Source organism: Paralichthys olivaceus, chromosome 3 (genome assembly GCF_024713975.1).
Source record: "Paralichthys olivaceus isolate ysfri-2021 chromosome 3, ASM2471397v2, whole genome shotgun sequence".
In the NCBI taxonomy this organism is placed as follows: Eukaryota; Metazoa; Chordata; class Actinopteri; order Pleuronectiformes; family Paralichthyidae; genus Paralichthys; species Paralichthys olivaceus.
In genome coordinates this window covers 28,024,197-28,048,433 of record NC_091095.1, presented here as the reverse complement: position 1 = coordinate 28,048,433, position 24,237 = coordinate 28,024,197, and the positions used below count along the sequence as shown (strand labels likewise).

The 24,237-nt window shown below is 39.6% G+C and overlaps 1 protein-coding gene across 1 annotated transcript; it reads left to right on the top strand.

The window, feature by feature from the left end:
• The first annotated feature begins 9,094 nt into the window (after positions 1-9,094).
• On the top strand, positions 9,095-23,555 carry tpm3 (tropomyosin 3). The gene is made up of 10 exons (XM_069522776.1): positions 9,095-9,361; positions 10,629-10,754; positions 12,471-12,604; positions 14,055-14,172; positions 14,499-14,569; positions 16,883-16,958; positions 17,736-17,798; positions 21,930-21,999; positions 22,592-22,670; positions 23,245-23,555. The coding sequence occupies exons 1-10, from the start codon at positions 9,248-9,250 to the stop codon at positions 23,246-23,248; spliced, it is 855 nt and encodes a 284-aa protein (XP_069378877.1). The 5' UTR covers positions 9,095-9,247; the 3' UTR covers positions 23,249-23,555.
• Positions 23,556-24,237: the final 682 nt, after the last annotated feature.

Sequence of the window (24,237 nt, the reverse complement as noted above, 5' to 3'; positions counted from 1 at the left end):
GTTGATCATCAAACGGTACGACCAATCAGTGTGCCATGCAGGAGCAGAGAGGGTCTTCGCGGAGATCCGCAGACGGTTCTGGATCCTCCAAGGAAGAGAAGCTGTGCGTAGGTTTCAGCGAACCTGCACTGATTGTCAGAGGTGGAGAGCTCAGCCTGCCATACCAAAGATGGCCGACCTGCCACCCTGTCGTCTGAAGATAGGAGAGAAGGCGTTCCATGCCACCGGAGTGGACTGTTTCGGCCCGTTCTTGGTCAAGAGAGGAAGAGGGACAGAGAAGCGGTGGGGAATCGTCTACAAGTGTATGACGACTAGGGCGGTACATATTGAACTGCTGCAATCTATGAGTGCTGACTCCTTCTTGATGTCCTTCCGGAGGTTCCAGGCCCGGAGAGGGACACCTGCAACTCTACTATCGGATCATGGGACTAATTTCAAGGGAGGAGAGTTCGAGCTGCGGCAGAGCTTTGAAGCAATGACAGAGGAAGTGAAGACTCGCCTAGCTCCTGCTCAAGTTCACTTTCAGTTCAATCCCCCGAATGCCCCTCACTTCGGGGGGACTTGGGAAAGGGAGGTGAGGTCCATCAAAACAGCCCTGTACACCGTCCTGGGGGCCCAGATCGTCGGTGATGAAGTCCTGGCTACTGTGCTTACAGAAATAGAGGGAGTACTGAACTCTAAGCCGCTTGGATACGTGTCCACCGACATTGCGGATGTCGACCCCGTGACTCCGAACTATCTCCTCATGGGGCGGCTGGACCCTGCCCTCCCCCAAGGCGTGTACAACCAAGATGAGATGAGCGGGAGAAGGATGTGGAGACACAGCCAGGTTCTGGCGGATCAATTCTGGTCCCACTTCCTTCTGTACTACTTGCCCTCTCTTCAGGCCAGACAGAAGTGGGTGAAAGACAAGACTAATCTGACAGAGGGTACAGTAGTGATGGTTGTGAATCAGTCTTTGCCCAGAGCTTTGTGGCCAGTCGGTAGAGTGAGTAAAGTCATTGCGGGATCAGATGGAAGGGTTAGAGCAGCAGATGTTCTGGTCCGGGGGCGGACCTACACCAGACCGGTGGCAAAACTGATAGAGCTCCCCGCCTTCCCTGGCCCCCACGCAGAGGATCCTGTTTCTGCAACTTCACCCTCCTAAGTAGTCAACCTACATCCTAGAATCCGGGTGTCCAGTGGACTGCCTATGACTGAACCTATCCGACTTGACTTTGACTCTGAGCTTCTCAGTTTAGGATAGCTAATTGAGCATAGCAAATTAGGGGGCGGCTGTATTGAAGCCTCAGAGTTGATATATATATATATTTAGTTTATTGGGCTCAGTTTGAATAATATATTCTTTCCCCTTCCCGCTGCCCAGTTAAGTTTCCTATTCAACCTGCCTCAGTTTATTATTTTCTATTCATTATTAATGATGTTCTGTATAGTTTGGTTCATGCAAGACATTTGTACGTGTGTTATTCTGTTGGTGCTGCTGCGTGTGAGATCGCTGTGCGGACGAGCCTTTACAGCGGATGTGGCGGATGGACTCGCAACGCTAGAGCTGTGAAGGGGTCTGGCGGAGCGATCCACCGGTAGACGGGTGAAGAAACCAGAGAAGAAGAATCGATAACTTCAGAGACTCGGTGAGAAAGTTTACGATCGGGACGAGGAGCACAGAGCTGGCTTCAAATCTGCCGTGAGCCCGTGCTCGAAGCGAGGATAGCGGAACGCAGCGGGACCACGGAGAAGAAAAGGAGTGTCGGCTCCGCGAAGAGGGATTTTTAGAGACTGTCTCCACCTGCCTTGTGAGCAGACCGCGTCAGTTGGGAGTTGCTTGCTAGCGCGGCTAGTTAGCCTCGTCGACAGTTACCCTCCCCCCCCTTCAAGGTTTTGCCTGCCTCCTCTCCACCAACCGATCCCCTGGCATCGTCACCCCCTCGTCTCCATCTCTCCTTCTCCATCATCAGGGAAGTCACTCCACCACACCTTCTCCATCATCAGGGAAGTCAACCACGTGAGCTCCAACCCCGGGCAACTTGGTACCATTAGTGTCACGTATAAGAGTGAATTCAGTAATTTACACATATGGAAATATTGTATTTATGATTGTTTATGTGATGTAATAAATTTACACTGTTCATTGTTTTATCCCTTTGCCCTTCCCAGTCATTTTAGTGAGTGTCCACAGTATCTTTTTTATGTCCATAGTGGGACGCCTGCGGTAGTGGCTAGCGGCCTAACTTTATTAGTTTATTTGTACAGTTGGGTTTAGGGGGCTTTAGTGTGCCGCCATACATACAGTATAGGTTTGTAGCCCTCCGCTACACCTAATATACTTAAGTTTACATAAGTTTACTTAAATTTACTTACCTTTACTTACCTTTGGCAGTTGAGAACTTCTCTCACTCTCTCTTTTTCTTATTAAAGCAGATTCATTGCGGTGTCGAGATTATCCTGGCTCAGGTCTCAGTCCTTCAGTCCCAGTCACATCTCCAGTGCAAAACTCTATTTACTATATTATATCATAGTTTGTTAAATCATGAGCTCGACGTCAGAACCCAATATAACAAGTGTATTAAAATCATCAAACACTCCGTATATTTCTATTATTATATATCAATACTCCTTAACTCTGTGACCTCCTCTCAGATCACCAACCTGTTTACTCTAATACCATTTCCCAATTAACTATGTGACCTTCTCTAAGATCACCAACAGGCTTATTCTATATTAACTCTGTGGTCTCCAAGACCACCCGTGACCTCCAAGATCACCCGAAGCTTCCTTGATTCTACATCGTTTCCAAACCTTGCCATGCAGACACGTCTGTCACTCACCCTGTGAGAGAATCGTTTCCCTTCTGAATTTGTCTTCCCAGAAAGACAGTGTCTCTGTGCTACTTGGTCCGCCGGATCACAGCAGTGAGAGCACTCTTTGGTTCTCAGGCATCAGGCCCTCACGTCTCTACCCTCTTTTGTCAGGGAGGTTGAGGTCAGAGTCCCAGACTCCCTGTGCAGTTTTACCTTTCAGCCTTGAGATCCAGAGTGTCCTCTCACACGAGTGATCCTGCCAACAACGCCAAAATTGTGGTGGCAATTTCTGTGAAACAAGCACAAAGTCAAACACTTCTTTCTGAAAGTTTAATTCAGCATCTGCAGATGGACTCATCAGTACACATCACCTGAATGACATGCACAAATGAGCAAAGAACATAGGAGAATCTGTGTTCTTATAACTCTCTGCCCCCTCCCACTAAGCATTCAAAGGCATTTATTACCCTCCTGTAGTTTCACTCAGTGGAGGAGACATCCTGGCCATTTGTTTACATGTTCTGTGGATGACCCCCTCCTGTGAGACCCCAGGTGTGAGATCCCAATCAGAGATACCATGAGACACCATAAAGTTTTGGTTTCTCAAGGCCATACAACTCAAGTCTCTTAAGCCACCATCGTAAACCTTAAGGTTGCCCTTTCAGATAAACAATTTGGTGAACCATTTGGTCAGTCATCCACATACATGTCTGCTCATGCAATTACACATTCACAAATGTAAAATTTCCATTACATTTCCCCCCTTTGAGCATTTCATGCTCACTAAACAACAATCATTTTTAGACAAACGCATCATCTTGAAATTGAGAATTTCATTCTAGATGAGGGCCCGGAAATTTAACATATCCAATTGCATTCTTGATTAAAGTACACAAATAGTACACAATCAATACACCAGACCAACAACACTTAAATACAAACAAAAATCTGAATCGATGTCAAAAATTCCAATGACACATTTTTCACATTTAAAATTCACTATGACCACCAATTCCATGCTTCAGGAATCTGTGTGTCCTTGTCCTTGCTCATGCAATTACACATTCACAAATGTAAAATTTCCATTACAGCACTTTACATTTAAAGGTCAAGACCTTAAAACAATATTAACATAGAGAAACCCAACAGTTCCCACAATGAGCAAGCACAGGCGACTGTGGAGAGGAAAAACTCCCTCATTAACAGGGAGAAACCTCTGGCAGAACCAGGCTCAATGTGGGCGATCATCTGCCTCGACCGGTTGGGGTGAGGAAAGAAAAGTAAGGGGGGAGGAAAGGAGAGATGGGTGGAAAGCGGGGGAGAGAAGAGAGAGATGAGGTGGAGAGAGAGAGACCAGTAACAATTTGGCACCATCAAAATCAAGGCTAACCATAACAATAACAATGTATAGATCTACAACATGACTAGATATATTAATGAATTGCTGAGTTATTGTAATAAATGAAGACAATGGTGATGGTGGTCGTTGTGGTCCTGTAGTCCCAGTGCCGGAGTTATCTGAAACGAGATAGAGAGAAGAGCCAGAGGGACTATGGGAGGACAAAGTGACACTTTGACATGATGACATGTTAAAACTAATAAATAAATAAATAAAGACAGCTTATGTATGACATCACTGCTTATAAAGGAAAGAGAGTGATTAGCCTATGCAGAACACCTGTAATATTAATTTTTATGGTCATATTTATTTAAAAGACCTTTTTTCATGTATATGCTTTAATTTACAATGATACATTTAAACACATTTAATGATAAAATGTATCATGTCTGCAATATTGGCCCTAAATAACTTGATATCGTATCGGAACCAATTTTTATGGTATCGGTGGTGGTATGGTTTGAGAGACGCCGGTGGCAATGACATGTGCCACAGTGGCGGCCAACCTGGGGCCTGACAAGGCCAGAGCCACTCAACTATAGTCTGAGACATGGCCATGTCCTGGTAGTAGGCAGCGGATAGCAGACAGCGGCTGGAGGCTCTTCAGAGGCAGACGGAGCGCCTGATCAGGCCATTCCCATTCCTGCCTGCCGCACGGCAATGAAATTATATTTTCATGGAACATTTCTCTTGCATCTTTGATATGTACAGCAAATTAAATGTTGAATGCCAAATTAAATGTTGAATGCCATTCATAGCTCAAAATATATTTATGCCCACCACAGTAAATGTTTTGCTATGTTACATGTGACTGAATATAAATTAAATTGATTAGTAATTACTTCTGAATACAATAAGCAGCTGGAATGTTCTATTGTTTTAAGACTCACCTTGTCATTTCTCATTATCTTCAGTTTTCATATTAGAATGCTCCCACTATTCATGTACATTTCTGATATGAATATATTTTAGGCTGCAATGTTTGTGGTATCTTTGAAATTTTACAACACGTTTAACTAGATTCAAACAAAAGTTTTGTTTGAAGACAAATAATGTTCATAGCCAAGATACTAATCAGATACTATGAAATAGTACAAGGTTTTATGTATTCAGCAAATACTGTATTTGACAGTGTTATTCATGTGGATTGTATTACTACATTAAAACTAAAATTGTAATACACAACGTAATTTGTCTTGTATTGGGTTCAATTGAACATTTTCTAGTTGGAGATTCAAGCCCAAGAAGACGCCATGTCAAATGTCACTGATATGTTAAGACGCCTACAAGGAGTTTTTAACTGGTTATGAAATGGTCTCATTTTAATATTGCTGCCTCTTTATGACCTACAACAGCGAATAAGACAGTCAGGGAGAAAACTGTTTTTTTAAACTATACTATTCTCAAGGAGGAGGGAGAGGGAACTGTAATCCTGACACACAGTACTGAACCCAAGAGCACGACAACAGACAGTCTTAGTGTGGTCAACGTGGTTTATTCACCGAAAGAGCAGAGAAAGGACAGGCAGGGGTCAAAACCAGGATATCAGTCCATATAGAAAAGAAATCTGAAGGGGCAGGCAAGAAGGGAATCCAAGTGTGAGCTTTCCATAACAGGTTTGAGCCGGGAAAAGTGGAATGTGGGATGGACCCTCATAGACCGGGGAAGGCAAGGGCAGACCGTTGCAGGGTTGATAGTCCTGGAGATGGGGAATGGTCCCATGAACCTGTGGGCCAGCTTCTTGTTTTCCACCTGGAGAGGAAGGTCCTGAGTGGAGAGCCAGACGCTCTGTCCCGGAGTGTATAGGAGTGCAGAGCGATGTGCCGGTTGGCATTGCGCTAGTAATTGTTAGAGGAACTTAGGAGTGTGGAGTGTGCCTGCATCAAGGTGCGTTGACACCGACGGATAAGGACCTGGACAGATGGGACCCTCGCTTCCTGCTCCTGCTCAGGGAAGAGCGGAGGTTGGAAACTCCTTGAGCACTGGAACGGAAAGAGGTCTGTGGCTGAGCTGAGGAGTGTGTTATGGGAATATTTGACCCAGATGAGTTGTTTGGACCAGGAGGGGGGTTTGCGGGACAAAAGACAGCGTAGCGCCATCTCCATCTCCTGGTTCATCCATTCTGATTGACCATTGGACTGAGGGTGAAACCCAGAGGACAGACTGATAGGATGCTCGTAGTAGCATGCAGAACTCAGACCAGAAGCGAAAGGTAAATTGGGGCCCCCTATCATAGACAACATCCCAGGGGAGGCCATGCAGATAAAACACATGATTAAGGATAATCTCAGCAGTTTCTTTGGCAGAAGGTTTTTTGGGTAAGGGGATGAATTGGGCAGTCTTCGAAAAGTGGTCTACAATAGTGAGGATGACTGTGTTACCATCAGAGGGGGGAAGTCCGGTGACGAAATCCACAGAGATGTGTGACCAGGGAAGACGAGGAACGGGTAAGGGTTGAAGGAGACCAAGGGGGGTCTGTCGGACATTCTTCTTCTGCTAGGTACAGGTGTGAGAGGCAGCAATAAACTCCCTGTGTCTTTTTCCATGGATGGCCACCAGAAACGCTGGGGCAGCAGGGCTAAGGTGCGTTTCACCACAATGGTTTTCTTCTAAGAATGATACTTGTCTGTTTTTTTGGTTATTTCATGGCCCCAAAAAAAATCTTTAAAAAAATAATATACTGTCACCGTGAAATACCATGGTATACAGTACTAACACCGTCACCGTACCATACTGTAAAATCCCATACCGTTACATCCCTAGTGGTCAACGTGGCTATTCACCGAAAGAGCAGAGAAAGAACTAGCAGGGGTCAAAACCAGGATATAAGTCCGTATAGCAAACAAATCCAAAAGGGCAGACAAAATCCAAACAGGGTCATAGTCAGGTCAGGATCAGGCAGGCAAGAATACAGAATATAACGTGGGATAGCTAGGCAGGAACACACTAGACAATCTGGCGGAGAGTGAACGAAAGTGACCGGTATAAATACACAGATGAACTAATGATGGAATGGGGAGCAGGTGTGTCTGTGGGGAGACTCAGGTTACGGGAATGAGGTGATTAGCGGCACAACTTTTCATCCTTAATATGAGACTGGGGCCCTCTCACCATATACAGTGCACCATCAGGCCACACTTGTTTGGCAATATGAATAAACTGTAGTACAAAAGGTCACCAACCAATATACCAACCCACAGACACACAGATGGAGAACTGATAAATCTTCTCATCTGATTGCTGCTTTAATCACAAACAGAAATTGTAATGTACACCATAACAAATGAGTAATTTTGTCCCTTTTTTGTGTTCATTCTGCTGGTGTATTTGTGTACATATCTGCAGACACAGTCTCTAATCCTCTAGACAATGTCAGCCAAATGATGTTTATTAATAACCCAACTGGAGCATATGGAGGGAAATAACTGACATCATCACCCTGCTGGCACTGTATCCTTTCCAACCCCAGGAGAAATCCAATTATAGGCATTGGAGGCCAGGTGATGGAATAGGGTTACAGCACAGGGATTCCTTCCCAGTGTCACTTTGTTTTGTGTCTGTTCTATCACCCCATCACCAACACAGTTCATAGAAAATCAATGATTAAAATATTATGTAAAAACAGAACAGGAGCATCATGATAGATATTTCTTACAATATTCTGAAAATGTGGTTTGAGTAATGAATTCCAGCACATTTCCTAAATCATAACCATTTGCCTTCCTAGGCAATAAAATAAAATAAAGAGAACTTTCATTTACTGTCAGTTGTACAAAATATTGTTTTGTAAGCAGCCTACATCAGTCTGTGGTTGTCAGTTGACAAACATTTTGAACTAGCTTCAAAATCTGACAAACTAGTTATAAATTGGCACATTTTATGTATTTTGATGAACTCTGGATCAAATGACTATGAATAATATGACTGCAGTTCTCATACATATCTGCAACTTCTTCACTTTAAGGACCTCACACTGATAATCATCTGAGAAAAAGGTGCTGTTTCTATCATAAATGGGACCCAAAGGCAGCAAAAAAGACTGATGAAGATATTTTGTAAGAAGAAAACAAAGCTTAAATGCATAGGGTTTAAAAGCAGTCTGGCAAACTGGAACAGACAATGGGAGTCTAAATTGAAGAAACACAAGGGTGCATTATTGGCAACAAAAGCCAATGAACTGATGAAAACTGGGGCAAAGGCCTGGAAGTAAGAAGTGCAACTCTCATTCGGAATGAGGAACATGGGCAAGGCAGACAGCTACATGGAAACATGGACATGAACATGAACAAGAGGAAAATGGGATGAACAGAAAGAGGCAGGGCCAGGGTTATGAAAGATTAGATTTGTGACATGCTTTGATCGAAATTGTAATTGAAATTGCTTGCCTCTATTAACAGGCATCAACAGTAATAGTGCTTTGTTGTTTGTTACTGTTAATTTAAATGGGTATGAGTCACTGAATGGCGGCTTCATAAGTTGACTTCAGACTTCATAAGTTGTTCATGTGTTCATAACAAAATCATAATTACAAAGGAAACATGTTACAATATATACATATTACAACCATATGATTAGTGAATTTCTGTGAGATGCTCCTGGAACATGAAGACACAACATCAACTGAAATCTGATGAAAAGACAAAATACTTTTTTTTTCATATTTGATAAATTGAATTTTGATAAAGATTCTATACATCAGAAGGAGAAAGCTAAGACTGTTACAGTAGATCTGAGGTAATGTACCTCAGAATAGAAACACATATTTTGTTAGCATGCAGGTTCATTTGTTACTGTGTGTGTTTGTTTGTGTGTGTGTGTGTGTGTGTGGTGGTGGTGGTGGTGGTGGAGGTGGTGGGGCGGTATATGTTTCGGGGCTTAGAAGTGGGAGTGTCCAATCCTCTGTCATATAAATGGTCTCCCTCTATCTTTGACAGAGTTTGGCATCTCTACCAGTTTGCCAGGCTCTAAGGCCGTTTGTCCTGCTCCCATTTGCCTCCCCCTCTCTTCTAATTGTGTGAGGTTGCAGAAACCCCAGTAAACAACTGCTAAAATGGAGGCCATCAAAAAGAAGATGCTTATGCTAAAGTTGGACAAAGAGAATGCACTGGACCAGGCAGAACAAGCTGAAGCAGACAAGAAAGCAGCTGAAGATAGAAGCAAACAGGTGGGTTATGAACACAAGTGCAAATCATATGTCAAAAACCTAGAAGAGCATCTTTTATCAACAGGCTTATCAAACTGGGCTAATTCTCTATATCAGTTTTTGAAGCTGCAGACAGTGAAGGTTTTTTTTAGCCTTTTATACTAATTACGCCTTCAAGTGAGGCTTTTTCTTTAATTTTCACATTAAACTCTTGTACTGTATGGGGGCATTTAGAGCAATTTGTCACATCCTTTTTTTGTGGTAAGAAAACCGAAAATAGTGTAGATTAATGTTCCTATATCCTCTCTGGAAGGTATCTTCAAACTATTTCATATTATCGCTTTGGATGATGACAATCAGATGATTCTAACAAATAGTCACAGGCCTGGAACTAAGACCTGAACCTAGTCTGTGTTTGTGTCTCTAAGACCCAACTTGACTAAATTCAACTGGTACCACTGTATTTGAGATAGATTGTTTTATACTGGATACATAAAATAAAAACAAGCTGCAGGAGGTTCAGCTTTAACTGTGTGAGCATTGGATGTTGCAAAATGGCAGGAAGTGATTGCATGCCCTTTCAACATGCTGGGCATATCATTTATACACAAAATTTGGTCTCACTGTACTAATTGCTTTTACACTTGGCTTTACAGCTAGATCACTGCTCCACTTCACATATGGACACATAGACCTGAATTTTGCTTGGAGTTTATTTAATGTTTAGAAATATTTGCACAGTGGTCATGACGCTCCATTTATATTATTTCACTGGTTTATACCTATTGCACTTTTCTGACTCTAGAAAGGGTTCTGTTCAGATAACAATAAGTTGCATGTTATTTAGGCAGAGGAAAACCAAAGCACTTTGCACTGATGGAGTGAAGATTGAGCATACTGTCATATTTACCTCCTTAAGTAATCGATTGGGTTGAGAGGAGAGAAATGGAGGATTTCGAATTTTCTTAGCAGTGGTTTCCAAGTAGCAGTCATTTTGGTAATAAATTCATTGTTTTGAGTGGAACAAGAACTGTGAATTCTGTCCTCTGTCTTTGTAACTGGGAGCATGTCAGGAGAGAATAGTGTCTAATGGTCAATATGAAAACAATAAATAATTTTATATGGTACTGAATTGAATAACTTCTTACCATGTCTCTACCTGGAATACATTGAAATTATTATACCAGACCACTATAATCACAGCATTAAGTATCTAAAAAAAAATCAATTGATGATACTGGGATATTACAGCCATGCAAACTTTGTTTTTGATCTTTCACACCATCAGCATGAAGACGAAATTCTGCAAATGCAAAAGAAGCTGAAGGGGACGGAGGACGAGCTTGACAAATATTCCGAGGCCCTGAAGGATGCTCAGGAGAAGCTTGAGGTTGCTGATAAGAAGGCCGCTGATGTAAGTGACAATTCTAAAAGTGCAATATGCAGTTGCTGTGGTTAATTCAGAGACCTTTTCATCATATTGTCTATGCTTGACCAGTAATTGAAGAGAATAAAGCATAGTCCAGGCCCATATATACTGTAAAAGGCACATGACAGAGGGGATACAGTAGTGAGTTGTACACCTTTATTTCCTCTTACTATGATTTTAATATAATTTATTATAACTGCAGCACATGGTAAACCTCTAAATATCCCAGACTCGGTGCCTTCTCATACAGTATGAAGCTTGAACCTAGGCTCTGTTCAAAGCTGTGATAATGCCACTGTAAACCAATCCTGGCTGATTCATCGCTTCTCCCTTGCATTCCATTCTCATCATGCCCTGCATGGACCGCTCAGCTGTCGTGGGGATTCAGAGCCTTATTTTGGCCATGATGTTTGCCATCCAACCTTGACTGTGAGCTTAACAATGGTCCAAGTCCATTTTAGGTATCAACCATTCCTCCTAGGTCAACTGTCCCCCTTTTAGAGAGTGACTGAATGAATTAATAATTCCCATTTGTTCGTTTTTATTCTTAAACACTGAGTTAATTCTGGATGATGTGAGTCATTGCTGAAAAATAGACTTTAGAATGTATGCCCTTTCAGCATGTACTAAAACAGCAGTAATCATATAGGCCACGGTTCTACCACTGGTGAATGTGTAGAGCAAAATACAAATAAAACACAGACATATGTCCAGGGCAAACAAGCTTAAAACTCTAGTTTTTAAGTAAATCAAACACTCACCTACACATTAACAAATTCCTATAGCACAACTAGGACTTTTGATTTTCATAAAATCATGTACAAAAAATAAAAATGCAGCCTTAACCTTTGATACAACAGGAAATCAACAGAGCCAAACTCTGGGGGTTGGGATCACCCCTGCTGGAGGACAAGGCACTGAACTTTGAAATCAAATAGATCATTACTGATCAACTATTGTTGTTTGTTTGAATTGGTCAAATAATAATGGTCTGTAAACCTTGCAGGTTTTATTACAGGAACATACATAGATGTGACTCTTTCATTTTATTCCCTGGTCTTACCATGGATGTTTCTGAAAGCTTCTCTTATGTCTTATGTCCTACTATAGCCTGTATATTTTTAACTAATATAGTTAAAGAAATAAGTGCACTGAATACCTTAACTGCTTATGGCTCCAGCCAAGTCAAACAGCTGACTGTATTTACTATGGGGCTACACTGATTCACTTTCTTAATCTTTAGTCAGGACCATTATTTTCAAAACAAACCTTTAATTCTATTGTTGTATTCTTCTTTTCCTTAGAAAACAACAGTAGTATTGAAAACACATCATGTTTGTAGAAGCAATTTGTAAAACATTTATGTACCTCATCAACAACTCATAAATTAATGGGTGGTATGTTGGAGCCATCATAAATGTTCCTTGTTTTGCTTGGGGGGTTTTGTGTGGAGTTTGTATGTTGTATTTATGTCTGTGTTAGTATTGTCTGGTATTCCAGGTGTATTAACAGTCCAAAGACATGCAAAAAGGGGTTGGGTTAAGTGGAGAATCTCAATTGTCCATAAGTGTGAATGTGAACATGAATAATTGAATAAATGTCCAGGGTGTACCCTGCCTCTTTTACCTATACTTTACTTATATATTTGTATCTATACTTCACTTATATCAGTCAGTCAGCACCATGTTTATCTGTGTTCAGGCTGAAGCAGAAGTGGCTTCCTTGAACAGACGTATCCAACTGGTGGAGGAAGAGTTGGATCGAGCTCAGGAGAGACTGGCAACGGCTCTGCAGAAGCTGGAGGAGGCTGAGAAGGCTGCTGATGAGAGCGAGAGGTGATTTCCTGCTGTAATATAGTAATTATTACCAGTTTTGAGCATGATCAGCTATTTAAGACAAGAGGTAAATGTACGTTAAGGATCAATATATTGTTTGTATATTGCATTGATCTGTTAAAAATAGTCACTTATTCGAATATATATATAAATAATAAACTTAGGGGTCACTTAGCAGCTGGCTGAAAGTAATGGTTGATCAGTGGTTAACCTCTACACTGCACACCTTGTAGTTGGATGGTTGGGTGTGGTCAAAGTCAGGAACCATACCAAACAGGGGTGTCATGGAGTAAACACATACTTCACTGTAAGCTGACATGACATGTTAAAATCTCAAGCAAAATATAGTATTTTGTGCCTGTTTCTGTCTCTTCCACAGCAGTCTCTGAATAACACAGTGCACTGGATTGTGATTTGAGCCATACACAAAAAAAACCTCATGTACATTATCACTCTAAATAAAAGAACTCCTGAAAATGCTCAAGCTCTAATGCAAAAGTTATCACAACAATAACTTGCAGTTCAATGCAGTGCAGTTCTGGCTGCCTCAAGGATTGCTGCCATCTGTCATTGTTATACAGAGACTAGTTTCAGTTCATGGATTGCCAACTCTGAAACAGAAGATTTATTCTTGGAGAAAATCTTTGCAAATTGGTTGCTTTTGTGTGTGGGCCAATTTTCGATGAAAAAACAGTAGACAAAGTGCACTAGTTTACTTCAGTACATTTAAAAGATTGTCACAGTGTTGACAGCAGGTGGACCCAAAAATGCAGGGGCGAGTTCAGCAGCAACACAAAAAATGTCCTTTAATAAAAGGCAAGGTTCTTACAAAACAAACAAAGTCCAAAAAACTAAAAAAAACCCTGACATTCAGATTTGACCAGAAAACTATGTTATTTACAGTGTTTTAAGCCGAAATATCCTCTGAAATCCTCCTCTGAGGCACGTTCATGTTTTCATGGACACACCAGAAAACCACACACACTCTCGCCCAAGGGCATGAGTTCGCATCGTGACATCCGCTAGCATCAATACTTCTGGTAGTGGACTTTTAGTCTTAAAACACTATGTAAATGATGCAGTTTCGAGTCAAATATGAGGTTTTACCATCCATCATCCATTCATACATTACATCTATGTGCAATATATCTCCATCATACATTAGTCATACACTGCCAGCACAGCAGTCAGGGGCAATTTGGGGTTTAGTATCATGTCCAAAGACACTTCGGCACATGTAATGGGGGATCAGCCAGCTGAACTTCTGGTTAGTGGACGACCTGCTCTCCTACTGAACCACAGACAAAATTAGCCCAAAGTGACAGTAATTTCTTGCCTCTCCTTTTTTCCTGATTTCCTGAGCTTTTTCAAATATATAATACATTTTTTAAAGTTTTTAAAAACACTTTTAAACACACTTTTAAAACACTTTTTATGATTGTGTGTGTAGAGGCATGAAGGTGATTGAGAACAGGGCTTTGAAAGATGAAGAGAAAATGGAGCTCCAGGAGATTCAGCTGAAGGAGGCTAAACACATTGCAGAAGAGGCTGACCGCAAGTATGAGGAGGTGAGTTTCAGTTATTGGCCTCTGGAATCTGCAGTATCATTCTGTCTACAGGTGCTGAATGGGATGCTCTAATAACCCAGTCTCAGAAAGGAGCTTTTTTCTGCACAGACTGCTGCAGTGCTCCCAGCAGTACTGACAAAATTATAGCCATAAAGAGCTACATGGTATGACAAATCTACTCCACATGCCACAAATAGGTGCCATAGATAATTGTTAAGTAACATTGATAGCTGCCCACATGATAACTTGGTGGAGTCCACAGTGAGTGAAGATGTTTTAATATGTGTTGTATGAAATCTAATAATATATATCATGCTTTTGTCCAGGTTGCTCGTAAGCTGGTGATTGTAGAAGGAGAGCTGGAGCGTACAGAGGAGAGGGCAGAGCTGGCTGAGGCGTGAGTATATCAACACTATATCATGCTGCTTGATAGCTATTGACAGCTACTTTGGGCACTTCAAGTCTTGAAATATGAGTGCAGTAGGTCACAATCATACACAGGCATTTTCTCTTTTATTTATATATTTACGTTGCTGTTTGCTTCTCGGTCAGAGGCCAGGTCAGGCTGTAAGTCTTACCTTTACAAAACAAAATGTTTCTGTTCTGCTCGTGTGGTATATCTAATTTAAGATGCATTAAATTCAGTTAATTCTTTGGAATTTGTAACTTTTTTAACTTGGGTATCATTTACCTGTATAAATGCTCACAAATCCTTTTTTTGTGTCTATTTGCATGTATCATCTTAGTAAGCATTTATTTTATTAAGCATATGCTACTCTACACTTCTGCTCCACTACATTTAATTACTTTACTTGTCACCTACTTTTCACTGGTTGCTGATCACTTTGCTAAACAGCTTATTTAAAAAATATTTTGAATCTGGGGAACAGTGGATACAACAGCTGAACCTAGACCATTACATTAATATGCTGTGTACATGAACAATAATGCATAAGAGATGTAGACTCAGACTTGGACTTGAATCAGACACAAGTCATGATTTTTATTACTTCAGACATGACTCAACAAAATAAAAAATGACTTGCAACTAGACTTGGACTTTAACACCAATGACTCGAAACTTCACTTGGACTTGATCTAATTTAGTTGCAATGACTTGGCATATTTCATAAATTAAGAATACAGAGGGAACTGGATATAGTGATCAACCATTTATATGGCTCAAAAGCATGGGGCAAAAATGTTACTATACAAATGCTGTTTAAATAATTTGGTGATAGTTTTTAATAATATAATTATGTTATTTTTACCCAGATTAATTTACAGATGTGTGTGTGTGTGTGTGTGTGTGTGTGTGTGTGAGTGTGCGTATCAGTGCGAGAGAGAGAGAGAGAGTGTGGAACAGAACAAGCAGTGTGAGAATTAACTAAATAACCAAATGAATGTGCGCTGTGGTGAGAGAGAGAGAGAGAAAGAAAAGGGAGTGCGTGCAATTCCAATTTTTATCAATTAGTATGTGAGTATCGATATTTTTTGATAACCCGAATGAGTAAAAAAAAATGGTTTATAGAAATTTGCTTGTACTTGTTTATGTGTGTGTATATGCTTTTGAACTCTTGACTGAGAGAAGTCCAAATCCAAAAATATAATGTTTAATTGTACATTGGATTTGAGGGTGATTTGTTCGTGTTTACATTTTTAGGCCATGTTTTGTGCCTAACATTTAAAATATCCATCCTTGTTCACTTTTTTCTCTATGGTGGGCAGTTTATTGTGACAGCTCTCCTATTCTATATATTTAGGAGTAACTAAAGACTATGATTTCCTCTAATTTCTGCTGTCTTCTCCTTTGCTATGCATTTCCACCTCTTCCTAGCGTCCCTGTAAAAATAATATCCCTTCCAATAAACAGGGAATTCATAACACATGTCAAACATTGATTTGTTTTTTATTTACATATTAAGTCTCACTTTGATGAATGAGAACATGATTACATACTGTTAAAGCAACTCACTCACCCAACCCCCCCCACACACACGTCACTTATTCATTCACACACCCACACACTTTACTTATGCACCTTACTCACCCACCCACTTGAAATAAATTGCTTTAACATGACTGTTAAAGTACCAAAGTACATATTCAGTAGTGTTCATAAGCAGTATTATATTATTAACTATTATAGTATTATCAGTGTTTCATTTCTAAAGTTTATTTGAAGTTATTCAATATTTGTGTTAATTCAGTACACTGTGTCTTACTCTGTAGGCAAGAATGCAAAAGCATTAGTTAGTTGAAGAGTGCACAATCACTTGTTTAGGACTTGAAAAATAAGGTTGAGCACTTGGACTTGACTTTGGACTTTTCTACATGACTCAGGACTTACTTTTTACTTGATAAATAATGACTTTGTCCCACCTCTGGTGATAATTATGATCATTCAATAAGATATGACTTATTGCTAAAAGCTGCATAATGAGTACCTTTAGTTTTAAAGATCCAGGAGACTACAGTATTTTTTTTTGTTGTTCTTCTGTTTAGTTGAATGCAGGACTCTTACATGTAATGTACCTTTACTTACTTCACGAAGGACCTGACTTCTGCTTCCACCACAAACTGTTTTTACAGTGGTCACTTAAACTTTGCACTTTCACAGCTGTTTTGTATATTCTCCAAACTAATCAGATGTTCTTTCTTCTGCATGCCCCCCTCGCCCCACATAAAATAAAATGAATAAATAACTCAGTAAATGTGCTGAACTGGAGGAGGAATTGAAGAATGTCACCAATAACCTGAAGTCTTTGGAGGCCCAGGCTGAGAAGGTAGGACAAGGGGACCAGTCTGGTCCACATTGCATTTATTATTCTGTGTATATTCATTCAATTACCTGAATGTTATTTTAGCTGGAGTTATTGAGAAAGTTTATTTATTTTTCAACAATTTTGTTTTATTTTCAAAATGCATTTAGATGTTGTAATTGAGAGAAGATATGAAACACTATGGTTAGATTTGTGCCTAACTTGGCAGGTTAGGTCACATCAAGATCTAAGAGATATGCTGTATTTTCAAAAACAATACTGTACAAAGATAAATATCCTGTGCCTAGCAACAAAGTATATATTAAGGATTTGCACAGTGCCTGTTTCTCAACTCATTACGATGCACAGTATTGCATATATTACAACATTTTAATAACAATAATATACATTAAATACAAATAACACATTTCTTTAAAAAAAATCAATGACAAGTTTATATATATATATATATTTATATATAAAATGAAAAGATTAAAATGGACATGATTTAAGAATCACGTTCATATTGAATGTTTCGGCAGCACACAATTCGTGTCAAGTGCCATTTGTCAACAACTGAATGGGTGTGTGGTTGACCCTTATTTGTGAGACCAGAGTTCATGTTGTATTTGCCTTTTGAAACCAGAAACATTGATCCCTCACTTACTTTAAACTCCTAATCATAACCCAGGGCTTTTCAGAAATGAATACAGGTTGCAGAGATGTAAATGTGTGCTTAATATAGAAATTGATATGGAGACTCATAGATTTGGATGTAAATACTGTTGTGTCTCACCACAGTACTCTCAAAAGGAGGACAAATATGAGGAAGAGATAAAGATCCTGACTGACAAGCTGAAAGAGGTGAGTTGTGTCACTCCTAATACATTTTTCAAGAATTAAAAATTGCTTTAAGGTCCAGTGTGTAAGATTTAGGTGAAAGGGATCTATTGGCAGAAATTTAATGTGGAATAATCCTCATGATGTTTTCACAAGTTCATTTAATCTAAATTGTATTAATTGTAGTTTTCTTTACCCTAGAAAAGGCCCTTTATATTTAAATACTTTATATTTACATCGAGGGGGTCCTCTGTGCAGAGGCCGCCATGTTTTTTACAATAGCCCAGACCGGACAAACTAAACACTTTTTGAGTTTTTATGACAACTGTAGGCCACCAAATGTTCTTTCATGTTTGGAAGGGGAGGGTGAGGTGAGGGGCGTTCAGCTGCAACATGCAAATTCACCTCTAGATATCACAAAATTCCACACACTGTACCTTTAAATGTTCATTCGAGTTTGGTCAGTTGCAAGTAAATGTGCAGGGTTATATACTTATATACTATTTACCCATTAAGTTACTCATTCAAGTTATTTGTTTGTGTTATGGGTGGATCAGGAATTGAACTGAGTAACATAACTTAGACCACAAATGGCAATATAATAAAAGTTTTAATGTGATGAAGTTGGTCATAGTTAAAGGTGACAGGCACTGGAGATCTCTGGTATCAGGGCGGGACTGGCCATCTGGCACACTTTTCCTGTTTTTTTTCATAATTGACACTGCCCAATCACATTTTTAAAGCCCCAACCATGAGTTTTTAACTGGTTATGAAACGGTCTTATTTTAATATTGCTGCCTCTTTATGACCTATAACAGCAGATGAGACAGTCACAGAGAAAATTAGATTGTCTATAAACTATTCTCAATTTTGGTGGTCGGGTTGAATTACCCGAAGTCAGAGCAACGATTATTGGCAGTGAGGCTAAAAAAGTATACGTTTAGTGAGAGGGAGAAGAAGTGGGGAAGCGAGCCAGGCTACACGCTTGGCTAAAGGCTAACCCATACAGATGAGCGCTCCCAAGTCTGTTCCTAGCAAACTCCAGGTCTTTTACAAACAAGATGGATGAGATCAGAATGAGAATTACGATACATAACCTCATCGCTTTTCATCCTGCAAACAGCTGTGTGTTGTACTAGGGTTTAATATTCCAGCCAATTTTAAGCGTATACATTAAGTGAGTTGGAATTGGTGGGATGTTCCATTTGGCCCCCAATTAGAGGGGGGATGGTTATGTTAAATCAGTTCTAATATTGTTATGTCTTTCCTATCAAATGGATTCATATGTATATTTATTTTCATTTGAATATGTTGGGGTGTTTTGATTTTTGTACTTCCCCCTTGTCTCACTGGTATGTGCACCCAGGAATCACTCACTTTGCATTTGGAAATGAGAGAGACAGTAGTTTGAGAAGAAGATGTAAACTGATGCAGTCCTTGTTTTGTGTTATATCATTCTATAGTCTTTATGGTTTTCAAACAGTGATGTATAGAAAACTATAGAAGACAGTACATGGCGGTAATGCACCTTGATGTTGGTTGCCATCTGCCAATAAACTGAATAGAGAAGAAGAGAGAGTAGATTATGGTCAAAACAATCCAAAGAGAGCTGCAGTATCACAATGTTTTCTTGGTATGTGTCCTGAACTTGCTTCCTTTGGGTCTTTTTTCACTCCTTCCAAAATAACAGAGTAAAAATCAATCAATCAATCAATCAATCAAATTTTATTTGTATAGCCCATAGTCACAAATCACAATTTGTCTCATAGGGCTCTAACAAGGTGTGACATCCTCTTCCCTTAAGGAAGGAAAAACTACAAAAAAAAATTTTAACAGGGGAAAAAGAACGTAGAAACCTCAGAGAGAGCCACATGTGGGGATCCCTCTCCCAGGACGGACAGAAGTGCAATAGATGCCATGTGTAATGGAGAATGTCAGAAAAGTATTTACAGCATTGGTTAGAATGAACAGTTTGTAGCATTATGGAAGGTAAATGAATTGAGGAATTATGGTCAATAATGGTAAAGTATCTGAGTAGAAATATTGTATATCAAGTAGTCTTGTTGTAAGTCCTAGTCCACGATCAGGATACACCATCACGATTGGATGCCATCATAGTCCACAATCCATCATCATGATCTACTGCTGCCACCAGGTTCCACCATCAGCTGCCACCTCAATCATGGTCCACCACTACAATCAGATGCCAGCACGATACAGAATCCGCTATTACGATCACGATCTCTGAGTCACTATCCATCATCATAATCCTCAATGTGGCCGAACTGGATCTGCGAACGAAAAGGCATAGAGACTGGGAAAAATGGAGAACAAATGCAAGGGAAGCACAGATACATTGCAAGAGAAAGGACAACAGGCCCTTCAGGCAGATGCTGCCACAGAGGTGTGCCAGTTCACACTTAAAAAGAACAAGTTCAAAGCAACAAAGCACAAACAATACTGTGCTGCCGAATGTGCTAAACTTACTGACATGTTTGCTGCAGCAGGAACATTTTCAGTGCCCGTGGCTGACGATGGTGGTGACGGCCATGGTGAGGAGGAAAGGGAGAAAGACGAGGAAGGGAGGGTAGAAGATGAGGGGGGGAGTGTAGAACTTGCTGTAAGCAGATGTTATGGGCTAGCAACAACACATCATGAGATATCAGAGGCATCCTTTTTGATTTGGTGGGTTTACAGTTTATACAGTGGTACTATTATCTGGAAGACATTAATCATCTGATCAATAATTTATCATATACTCTCTTACATACACAGGATGCCCTCGCTTGTCTTTTAAGGATTCATCCATTTTGCAGGAGTTGTCCCCCTCATTATCATTGCAAAGATTAATCAATCAATCAAATTTGATTTATTATTACTTAACCATTAACAAGAGTAAGGAAAAACTACCACTCTTGTTATTATTATTAGTCATAATTCTATGACATTAATATTAACTTCTATATTATTGTAGGATTGTTATAACCCACCACTATATATATTACCACCACTGCTACTGTAATCATTTTGTCATTCATTGTAATTGTACAATATGTTTATGTTGCTTTGTTCTGTACACATGACATCCATTGCACATCTGTATGTCCCCGGAGAGGGATCCCTCCTCTGTGGCTCTCCCTGAGGTTTCTTCCACTTTCTTTTCCCTGTAAAAGGGTTTTTTTGTGGGCAAGTTTTTCTTCACTTGAACCGAGGGTCTAAGGACAGAGGGTGTCACTCTCTGTACAGATTGTAAAGCCCTCTGAGGCAAAATGTGTTTTGTGAATTTGGGCTATACAAATAAGATTTGATTTGATGTGAGGGATCCCTCTCCCAGGATGGACAGAAGTGCCGTAGTAGTAACTGAATGCATCAACAAAATAACAGTATTTACAACATTGTTTGATGAAGGGAGCAACAACCATAACTTATTGGCACAGACACACACACAGAGGAGGGAGGGGCACCCACAGAGCAGACCATGACAGTTCGCAGGCAACTACTCTCATAGAGACCATTCTTTTCTCGGAGTTAAGGCTAATGCTGCAGAGATTAGCACAAGACAATCAGTGCCTTAGTTAATAATTAAATACTTCTGCATACTGTTGAACTGTAGATTAGTAACAAAATAATTCACTTCAGCTTTCTAATAAAATGTGTATATCTATGCAGTAGAAGGGTAAAAAATGTAAATAATATTAATGCAATATGGGAAACGATAAAAGGGACTGCGCTTTGGGTATGATTTCAAATGCTAGTGGCAGAGCAAGGGTCTATATACCGCTCGTAGAAGTAAAAAGAAGTTAGTAGTCAATCTGCTTAAAATCCAATGTTTCTCTTCAGAGTGAGAGAACTTATTGTTGGATTGCAGTCAAGCACTTAATCATTCAGTGTATTCATTTCTTTCTTAATGAATTGAGTCTAGTGATTGAGGACACTAAAAATAATTGATCCTAAACCAATTATATTTGCGCATGGATAGTGAACAAAATTTAATTGGTGTGAAGTTTACAATCTCAACCCTCCATTTATATTATGTTTTCTAAATGTAAATCCATCTTACACCATAACAGATTTCAGTAAGAAATGATGAGATACATAAAATGTACATGCATATTTTGTTTGGATGATTTCTTAGCATGTGCTGCGTTATTTCAGGCTGAGACCCGAGCTGAGTTTGCTGAGAGATCTGTGGCCAAGCTGGAGAAGACTATTGATGATTTGGAAGGTACAGCATTGATTTGGCTAGTTGTGTACCTATACATGACATAATCTATAGCAACACAAATAATATATCAGAATGGTAGATTTGCTGTAGATTGAAGAAGAGTGCTGTTGAAGAAAATGCTAAATGAAAAACACACTGTTCAATGGCAGTTTAGTATAATTCCTTTTTGCTAGTGAATGTAAATTAATTCACCTGACTTTGTTGTCACATAGAAAATTATAATTATGGTAATAATATAATGTGATGCAGTGCTTAGGATTGTTGCTGCACAGCAGTTTTTCTCCTACTTCCTCCCACTGTCCAAAAACATGCAGACTGTGGTAGGTTATCTGGAGACTCTTAATTGTCTGTAGGTGTAGGCGTGAGTGTGAATGGTATTTTGTCTCTATATGTTAGCATTGTGATACACAAATGTCCAGGGTGTACCCCACCTTTCCCAATGTCAGCTGGGATTTGCAGGTCCTGCTGCAACCCTCAAAATATAATTGATGATTGGATGATATGGATAATTAAGTAATTGGATGGATGGATAGATGGATTGATGACATTGATAGTTTTCATACCTTCCCTTGGTCTCTGTGTGAATGAACAGATGAGCTTTATGCGCAGAAGCTAAAGTACAAAGCCATCAGTGAGGAACTGGACCACGCCCTCAATGACATGACCTCTATGTAAGTAATGATTAAGTATATGTCATTTGTAAGTGATTAGCAGGCCTATTGGGCCATACATCACAATACCAACATTGTATGCACATTTGAAGATGAACTTAAACAAAGGTTAAAGATCTCTCTGGTTATACAGTAAGTTGTAGAAAGGCTGTTTCATCTCTTCAGCTCTGACAACAGCCAGCAACACTGGCTGTAGGTGCCTGTCGTCAACTCAGACACCAACTGATGTCAAAGGGTGTGCCAGTACACACCCTCAGAAAGAAAAAAAAAAGTCAAGTTCATTGACTGGACTATATTGAACTGCTGTATCTTAAAAGCTAGAGTAAAACGGGGCTGATGCATCTGATCTGCTGTGTAAAGAAAAGAATAATCAGGAAAACAAATAAAAATTCTGTAGTATATAAAATACCTATTCAAATGCATTTTCAACCAAATCAGAACATCCAGTGAATTTGAGGCAGAAGGGCTGATCATAAGTGTCCTTGTGCTGTTATGGTGTGATGTAATGGTGTGATGAGTCATGATTAGTTAAGACAGAATCCTGAACGTAACCTTTTCTTTCTTGTGTTTCCAGCTAAATGTCCTGACGCTCAACCATTCTGCCATGTTTTTCTCCAAGACTCATCCTTTACTGCTGAATGCCATCTCTTGGCTCAATTTCGTTGTCAGTCTGCACCGTCCGCCCACCTCTGCCTTTTTTTGTCTCATTTATCTTCTGTTTAACCTCAACTGTTATGTGTGCCTGTTATAATGTTTAAACTAGTCTCTCAATGTCTCTGCTGACCTTGCTCCTTCTCTGATCAACTAAATGCTGTTATTCAGTGTATTTCTCTTCACTGTTCTGTACCAGTATTAAACAACAGAGAGAAGACATGTTTCAGTTAATGAAGTCCATGGCTGTTTAGTTACTCATTATTTTTTACATTTATAGCAGTAATATATGAAGGAGTATTAAGGCCATATTAATATATTATATTAATATATATTTATAAATATAAATAATATAAATATTTAAAAATGACATTTCGTGAATATCTTAATTTTATGAGAATAAAGTCTTAACATTACAAGAATAAGGTGATATAATGAGAAAAAGCACATTATGTTAAATGGTAAATGGTAAATGGTTGTATTTATATAGTGCTTTTCTAGTCGTGATGACCACTCAAAGCGCTTTACACTACAGTTTGCCATTCACCCATTCACACACACATTCATACAGTGCATCTTTTTGCAGCATTTTTTTTATTCTATGGGGCAATTTTTTAAGAGATTAAAGATGTATTTTTTTAGCATATAACCACCAGGAATGCTGAAATTCCATCCTTTACATTGATTACCAATCTAATTGTTTCCTTTTAGGGGCATTTTGCATTTATTGACAGGACAATAAGCGAGAAATGGGGAGAGAGAATTGGAAAGATAAGCAGCAAAGGGCTGGTTTAGAACTGAAGGACTCAATTCTCTCTACTGTATTCTCGCAACATTATGACTTTATTCTTTAATCTTGGAATATTAAGCCTTTATTGTCATAAATATTGTGACTTTATTTAAGTCTCAGATTTCA

Bases quoted from the DNA above. Each gene is read 5' to 3' on its own strand.
- tpm3 (XM_069522776.1), top strand. From the start codon at position 9,248: ATGGAGGCCATCAAAAAGAAGATGCTTATGCTAAAGTTGGACAAAGAG. The intron at 14,570-16,882 runs GTGAGTATATCA...TAAATAACTCAG, and splicing joins AGGGCAGAGCTGGCTGAGGC to TAAATGTGCTGAACTGGAGG. The intron at 16,959-17,735 runs GTAGGACAAGGG...GTCTCACCACAG, and splicing joins TGGAGGCCCAGGCTGAGAAG to TACTCTCAAAAGGAGGACAA.